General features: G+C 37.1%; 1 protein-coding gene across 2 annotated transcripts in view; it reads left to right on the forward strand.

Annotated features, from left to right (window-relative positions):
- Window positions 1-8,389, forward strand: part of sgsm3 (small G protein signaling modulator 3) — a 29,492-nt gene extending 21,103 nt beyond the window's left edge. Inside the window, exons 12-22 of one of the 2 annotated variants that reach the window (XM_079388092.1) lie at window positions 1,441-1,596; window positions 1,683-1,737; window positions 1,870-1,919; window positions 2,010-2,162; window positions 2,458-2,528; window positions 2,615-2,663; window positions 2,771-2,856; window positions 2,954-3,076; window positions 4,808-4,868; window positions 4,997-5,068; window positions 7,212-7,810. In XM_079388092.1, the coding sequence (XP_079244218.1) occupies window positions 1,441-1,596; window positions 1,683-1,737; window positions 1,870-1,919; window positions 2,010-2,162; window positions 2,458-2,528; window positions 2,615-2,663; window positions 2,771-2,856; window positions 2,954-3,076; window positions 4,808-4,868; window positions 4,997-5,068 (876 nt within the window). In that variant the 3' untranslated portion in view covers window positions 7,212-7,810. Of the gene's footprint in view, window positions 1-1,440; window positions 1,597-1,682; window positions 1,738-1,869; window positions 1,920-2,009; window positions 2,163-2,457; window positions 2,529-2,614; window positions 2,664-2,770; window positions 2,857-2,953; window positions 3,077-4,807; window positions 4,869-4,996; window positions 5,069-7,211 lie in introns of both variants that reach the window. The other variant, XM_079388091.1, reaches the window with a different exon arrangement.
- The last annotated feature ends 220 nt before the right edge of the window (window positions 8,390-8,609 follow it).

Here is an 8,609-nt window from a genome sequence, read left to right on the forward strand (position 1 = left end):
GTGCAGGCATTTTTAGTGTTTTATATACATAAGATAAGATACTGTAAGAATATGAACAAAGAAACAAAGTAAAACAAAAAGTACCGATAAGAATACCGTTAAAGTACCGGATCGATAAGCAGTATCGATAAGAGTAGTAATACCGTTAAAACCTTAACGATACACATCCCTAGCAGGAGCATTCAAGAAATTGAATGAACAAATATAAAAATAAAAAAGACTATATAGATTGATTCCTATTAAAGCAACTGTATTATTGCTTTATTTTTTTCAGTATGAGTTTTTTTTTCTCTTTGTGTTTTGTTGTTTTAACATTAAAGAATAAACCTTCTGACATCTGTCTGTCGATTCTGTCATAGTGTTTTATATTTATACCATCATTTACTCAGAAGTTGTTTCAAACCTGAGTGAGTTTCTTTCTTCTGCTGAACACAAATGCTATTTTGAAGAACGTGGAAAGGCAAACAGTTGCTGGTCCACAGTGACTTCCATAGTATTTTTTTCCTACTGTCAAATTCAATGTGGACCAGCAACTGTTTAGTTACCCACGTTCTTCAAAATATCTTTTTGTCTTCAGCACATGAAATAAATTAATACAGGTTTGGGACAACGTGTGAGTGAGTAAATAATGACAGAAATTAAATTTTGGGGTGAACTATCCCTTTTATGACAGTCGGCTGTATGTTTAGTTCAGTATCGTTTCAACTGTTTACTTTCATTTTAGACATAACCAACTGAGTCTATATGTAAACATTGTGTGTTTTGGCAGTATAGGCTCAAAGGATAACTTAGTTGAGTAATCAGGCGCTGTTAAACAGGCGTTTTAGTTTGCATGCTTCAGGTGTATGCGCTGAGAAAAAGTGCACGTCTGACCAGAGCGTGAATGAAACGTTTAACCGGCAAGGCTTTAAACCACACGCAAATAATGTACTTTTGTGGTTGCGAATAAGTGCAGTGTCCCGTGAGAGTAACTCTACCGCTGAGTTAACACTGACATGAATGTATGTAGTGTTGTACAATATATTGATATGGCAGCGCCAGAACTGCAGCTGATAGAATGTGTGCTGTAGCACGATACTACTATATTTCTTCAAAAGCTAATCGTGGAGACATTTTTATCCTCCATGATAAAAAATCGTCATATCGCACACCCCTAGTTCCAAGTTAGCTCCCTGTCACGTGGCACATACTGTGCAGTAATTCACGAACGTTTGGCAGGGAACTGTAGAGGTCACACCACAACCATTATTTGCACTCGCACAAATGCTCCCAAATATATATTTGGAGTCGCACAGATTACATTTAGGGTGCATATGCGACCAAAATGGTCGCAATTTCGAGACTTGTAGTAGCAATAATTTTATTTCAGCCCATAAAATATTTATATTTTTGTTAACATTTGTTTATACAGTTCTTGTCTCTCTCTCTCTCTCTCTCTAGGATTTGACTACAGACTATTCTATGGAGAGTCATCAAAGAGATCACGAGAACTTCCTGGTTGTGTCTCGGAATCGTCGGAGACGAGCCAAAGCCTTGCTGGACTTTGAGCGGCACGACGATGATGAACTGGGCTTTCGGAAGAATGACATCATCACTGTGAGCACCTGCTGTTTCTGTCATCTAAACATGTTAAATGATGCCTTGTCTTTGTTTTTTTACTGTATTTCTGTGTTTATTCTCAGATCATCTCACAGAAAGATGAGCACTGCTGGGTTGGAGAGCTGAACGGCCTGAGAGGTGAGCTGAGATGCCATTATAATAAGCATTGAACATTTCTTTGATTTTCAGAAATGGTTCTAACTACACTTATAACCTACATACAACTCATTACACCAACCAATGTTTCCCACAAACCTTTTGTCCCATTAGGCTGGTTTCCTGCTAAATTTGTGGAAGTCTTGGATGAACGAAGTAAAGAGGTAATAGCTTTGTTTTTGGATTGTGTCTGAATTCCTGTTAATAGGGGATAAGTGATTTAACTGTCTCATGTATACGTTGTTGTCGTTCAGTACTCTCTGGCTGGTGATGACACTGTAACTGCGGCAGTGAATGACTTGGTCAGAGGCACATTGTGTCCTGCTCTCAAGGCCATCTTTCAGCACGGCCTGAAGAAGCCCTCCATACTGGGAGGGCCCTGTCACCCCTGGCTCTTCATCGAGGAGGTAGGAGCAGGTTGTGTTTCCTATAGAAATTAATATACATTTAGATACATGTCATCACTTGACTTCAACTTAAAAAAAAAAAAAAACTTAGCTTTCTTTCCTTAACCTTTCCCTGTCTAGCTAGTACTTACTCTGAACAATGACTGAAACTTTATATTACAAGCACTTCCTGTGTCTATTTGCCTCTTTACAATGAATCACTTATTGTATTCCTCAATTTGTAAGTTGCTTTGGATAAAAGTGTCTGCTAAATGAATAAACAAATGTCAAGTGTGTGTGTGTGTGTTGATCACAGGCAGCCAGCAGAGAAGTGGAGAGAGACTTCAACTCTGTCTACTCCAGACTGGTGCTCTGCAAGACCTACAGGTGAGACATGTAGTTACATGAGATCTCACCTTTTCTAATTTTCAGAATAGTGCTTTGCTGATATGATAGCCGCTTCATCTCTTTAGGTTAGATGAAGATGGGAAGGTGCTCACACCTGAAGAGCTTCTTTACAGGGTGAGTTTTACAGAAGAATGAACTTGAAAAATGTTTTATCAGCGATTAGGCTGGTTGAGCACTGGTTTTACGTTTGTACACCGAGCGCTCTCCGTCTGTCATCTTAGGCAGTGCAGTCTGTCAACATGAGTCACGACTCTGCACACGTTCAGATGGACGTCAAGTTTCGCTCGCTCATCTGTGTGGGCTTAAAGTAAGTCAACCAGCTGTTAAACCATCTTTGTTTTGTTTTCTTTTCCCATAATGCAAGTGTGCAGCATTACTCTCTTCATCTGCGTGTGTTGTGTTAGTGAGCAGGTGCTGCACCTGTGGCTGGAGGTGTTGTGTTCCAGTATGAGTGCCGTGGAGAAATGGTACCATCCCTGGTCCTTCCTGCGCAGTCCTGGCTGGGTTCAGATAAAGTGTGAACTCAGGTAAGACTGAGCCTCTGTTGATGGGCTGAAACTGAGCTCATAATTTGTTCAAAAAGAAGTGGAAACTGCAACAGAATTATACAGTTTAAATAAAGACATTTTCTAATTTGTTAATGGGTCATTCCCTGTAAAATCAACCAAAATTTCCCAGCTCAAATTTTTTTTATTTTGTCAATATTGTTCTCAAGAAAGATAAACATATATAGTGATGAAAGCCAAAATATTAAATATCATTGATCTGTATTTATCGTACTATTTACTTTTATAAAGGAGGGGTCAAAATTACAATTTTCATCTGAGATTCAGAGACAAATTACAGTTGGGTAAAAATGAAAAAAAGATGACAGCATCATTGTTATTTTTACACAGAGATTGGTAGCTCTATTAGTGAAATCCGATGGGTTTAGCAGTCTTTGTTGCATTACATGCCAGTGGTGACCATACGAAAATGGGGAAATTAATATATTAAATTAATATTTTCTCCAAAGTTGGCTTGCCTGTAACTCAAGAAGTGTTAAAGATATCTTAATGCCCTTTTAGATATTGGGTCTCAACAAAGTGTCCTTTTGGTGTTTTCATTTTTAAGGCCCTGTATGATTCAGTTCCAGAGATATTGGAAATTCAATATGGCTCCAGAAGTAAACTGTGGTCAAATGGTCAAAAACCAAACGTGGGTCACTTTGCATAAATATGATACTACTTTTCTTTTAAAGAGGAATGTCTGAAGAACAAATAATGTTGAAACTACAAATTGTTTCCTTCTTTCAAAACAACTGCATTGAACATGCCTGTCTTGAGTGCCATAAATATTATTTTTCCGAAGTTTGCGTGCCCGTAACTCAAGAAATATTTAAGTATGATATTTGATTCTGGTTTCTAAATTCTAAGAAAATTTTATTTTTAAGCCCTGTATTTAATCCCGGGCATATTATCATCTCAGTGCAGCTCCATGTCCAAATTGTTGAAACCTACCCATTTTCAATGGTAGAAAACCAAATGTGATTTTGTGTTTATCTAGTCATCACAGTTGGCACTGCAAATATTCAAATAATAACAGTAACCCAGGGTTTAGGAATGTACAGTGTATCATTTTGACCCCTTCTACAAAATAGTGAATGTATTTCTTTCACCAGAAAAATTTTATCAAAATCAAAAATTTGAACCAAGGACCTCTGGTCTAGTCCAGACTAGTCACAGAAATAAAGTTGCAAAATTCATATATTCTGTTGATCTACATTTTTATTTTATTATTGTTAAAAGAATACAAACATTATATGTTCTCATAAGCCATAGTGATAATTTTTGGAGCAAATTTCTTCACAAATTGGTCTAAATGATTTCTTCAGTTTAATCAATTTTTACCAGTGCTCCATTTCAATCACCTGAATAAAAGATCAATTCAATAATTTGTAATGTTTTTGAAAGAAATCTCTTACCAAGGCTGCATTTATTTGATGAAAAATACAGTAAAACCTTACGATTGTGAAATATTACAATTTAAAATGACCTCTCTGTTTTAATATATTTCAAAAATCATGTAAACATTACATGCTCTCATAAGCCATAGAGATTGCTTTATTTTTTTTGCAGATTCAGTCCACAGATTGATCTGACTGATTCATTACTAAATGATCTGAATTAATTGGTCAATCCTGTATGTTGAAATGACATAGGTTTATTTGGTTTATTTGGAGTGTATTACTGACATGGGTTTGTATGTGCTACTTTCAGAGTTCTCTCAAAGTTTGCCTTCAGTCTCTCCCAAGACTGTGAGCTGCCTACCAAAAAAGAGGTGAGAGACTGGCACTTCCTCCTCACATTCACTCGGTGTCTCAAATGTCCTCCCACACACATATACACACACACACACACACACACACACAGGCTAACATGCGTCTGCGTGGTTGTCTCCCATTCCAGAAGTCTCCTGTTCTCAAATCAGAAGTGGTGGATGTCTTGGTGCAACATCACCTCTTTAGTTGGGACCTCTAGGTAATGCTGGCAACTAGTTACTAGCCTGCTGCTTGATAATTAGCTGTGGAAGCAGTCAGTGGTGGTAGTTGTAGTGCTTGGTGTGTCCCACTCTCCTGTTCACTGCTGTTTACATAGTGGCTTCACATAATATGAACTAAACCTTTAAAAACCAGTTCAGCAGCTTTTGTGCAGGATGCTAATGAAACTCTAAAGCAAATACTGCTCTCCATTACGTTTAGTTCAGACAGATGCTTGTATCCCAGTGTGCTTGGAAAGATAAAGGCCTGCTCACACCAAGTCCAATGTAACTAAATGGCAAAAACTAATTTTGCTCCAGAACTATTCACAATTTAACTAATACGGTTTGTTTGTTTGTTTTTCAGATTGCTTAATCACTTTTTTTTACAAGTGCTCCATTTGAATCATCTGAATAAAATAATCAAATTAGTTTTTTAAAGAAGTCTTTTAGCAAGGTTGCATTTATTTGATTAAGATGCAGTAAAATCTATTGTTAAGGATTATTAAAATGTTTTGGATTATTAAAATTAAAACGGCTGATTTTTCAGCATTGTTACTCCAGTCTTCAGTGTCACATGATTCTTCAGAAAACACTCTATGATGATGATTTGATGCTCAGGAAACAATTATTGTTATTATCAGTGCTGTGCTGTTGTTGTGCTGCTTAATAAATATATGTTTCTTTGTTTTTTTTTTTACGCCAATTAATCGTTTGATAAGGTTTGACCCCAACTTCTTGCCGGTGTTGCGGTTTTCCCGGACAATTGGGCTATTTTGAAAATACAGTCGGGGGAAAAATTACAGAGCCGTGGTGGGTTTGTTTTTTTGGGGGTTTTTTGGCTACTCTTATAATGTACCGTGGCTGCCCAAAGTATATACACATGTGATCGCAAAAGGAAGTTATTACAAACACTCGGTGGTGGTTTAAAGTGAGTTCTGAGTAAAAGTGCACTATTAATCTCATAAATTCTTATGTAGCATGATGCTAATGTTAGCTCTAATGCACCTGCAGAACCGGTCCAATTATTCATAATGCATTTTATCATAATACTTCATGTAAGGTGGCAAAAAAAAAAATGTTTTGTTGAAATTATTTAGAAATATTTTTGATAATAGTTGGGTAAATGTATACTGGGATTGAAGCGATGTGTGGCTTGGTAAACGTTTTATTGCCAGTATAAAGTGTGTATATGTATGTGTGTGTGTGTGTGTGTGTGTGTGTGTATATATCTTTTTTTTTTTTATATATATATATATACATACATACATACTCATTTTATTTTTTTCAGGATTCTTTGAATAGAAACTTAAGAACAACATTTATTTTTTATTATCTTTTGTTACTTTTGATCAGTTTAATGCGTCCTTGCACAAAGTATTTGTTTCTTTTAAAAAATCTTTCTGACTACAAACTTTTGAATGGTAGTGTTAGACCTAAATATTATAATATGTTGATAAACTCATTGGAAGATGCCACTCTCAATTTTTTTTTTTTTTTTTGTTTATTTATTGGCACCTTAACATTTGAAAAGTCCTTTTGGGATAGGAATTTATAGTTTAATTCAAAATCTTGTCATGCATAAATTCAAACTTTGTGTGAAAAGGTTTTAGGGGTGAATATTCTGGGTGCCTGACAGACTTCCTGTGATAAGTTGCGGTCACATTCAGAGTGGGAATTGCCAGGTGTTGAACAAAATAAAATTGCGATTATGAATTATACATCCTCTCTTCAGTCTGGATTTAGACTTGATGCTGATGGAAGTCATCACTGTTGTCTGGAAGTAGCACTGGGAGGCATTACTTGGTGTTGGGACTCCTCAGTGAGTCCACATTCACCTGAAACATGAGACCATTAGCGCTAATGTTAGCTTGTAGAGGAATTTCCGCCCTGACCTTTAGGTGTGTTGTCAGTGCACTGTGCTTCTAATGTCCCGTGACCTTCTTGTCTTGAGCTCTCGAGCACTGATAGAGTGCCATGTTTAATTACAGCAGGATTGTCGTGAAAATCAGCAGGAATGCTGAGCACAGTCATTTGTTTTTAATTAGTTCAACCATTCGAGGCAACGGAGCATTGTTTAATCAGCGCAGTGCAAATGTGAAGACACATGATCTAATTGTTCACTTTACCCCACTCTTTTTCCAGGAGAAGGAGCAGAGGCCTCTGAAGGAGGGAGTTCAGGACATGTTGGTGAAACATCACCTCTTCAGCTGGGATATTGATGGCTAAACCATCGCACACTTCCTGTGAGCTGCAAACACACAGACCAAATCACTCTCCATCTGCAGAAAAACAGGGATCACACATGAAATTCATGTTCATTTGTTGTACAGCTTTGTCACATGGCTGAAATGTGTGTCTTGGCACAATAGTTTCACTTTTTGTGACTCTCGTAAGAGTCTGTCTGTACAAAGGAGTTCTTTGCCAAGATTTCACACAGAATCAGACTAAGGACTGCCTGCAAACACTTCCTCTCTTCCAAAGCTAAATAAATGTTGCACCATTTGTGACACGACTAGAGTGGTCATGATTGAATGTAGGATTTGCACCCTTTTGTCCATTTACTCTTAAGTAGTCTTGACTGCCAGTGATCTCTGGATAGTGGGAAAGATGTGAGTCCAGCTCTTATGCTCCTGAAGGATTGTCTTGAACTAATTCAGTGTCTGAATGATCACGTTTGTGTATATCAGACATGTGCAATCAGAGATTAAACGCATCTTCAGAGGACTTTCCAAATATAGCTGAATAATTAAAAAAATATATATATATATCCTGTGGGTACCACCCCACATCCGTAACATCCCATTGCATCCACAGCAAACTAATGATGGCAGGTGACAGGAAACTCATTCACTACAGTCAGGTCTCTTTCTGTCATGTGTAGCTCAGACTGTAGCATTAAAACACTTGATTGAATCTGCCTCAACACGAAGGACATCACTGATTCAGTGTTGTTGGTGTGGCAATGAATCAGCTTTGTGTTATATATTTTGCTATTTCTGATAAACCATGTAAAGTATAAAGAGAGAACTAGTATTTGGCAATATTTTTTTGCTGCATTACAGTCTACATGGAGTCATGATGGGCCGCTCTGAATGAGTGGCGCAGAAGAGCTTTGTGTGTCTTCTCTGTAAGAGCCTGCAGTGCCAGTTAGATGCTAGAGTAAATGAAAGAAAAAGGGTCCATTTTATAGTTCTTGTAATTGGTAGACATGGTTGTTTTGAACCAAAAACTAGTCTGTAATGGTTGAGCATAACTTGCGGGGCTTTAGATCATATCCACGATCACTGATAATGTGTACGTAAATAAAAATCTATATCTGTAAGAATTTGTGTGCTTTTGTCTTTTGTGTGTGACTTGACTTCTATAATATGACAGTTAACAGAGAAGAAATGAGGAAACATTCCCACAAGTGGCACTAGGCTATATTGTGAAAAATATGTATTGAAGTCACAATAAAACAGAAGACCGATCTTCTGTATTGTGACATACAGTACATTCAAGTCAAACTTATATTTGGAAAAATACCAAAAACGATCAAAG

This window comes from Barbus barbus (genome assembly GCF_936440315.1).
Source record: "Barbus barbus genome assembly, chromosome: 3".
NCBI lineage: Eukaryota > Metazoa > Chordata > Actinopteri > Cypriniformes > Cyprinidae > Barbus > Barbus barbus.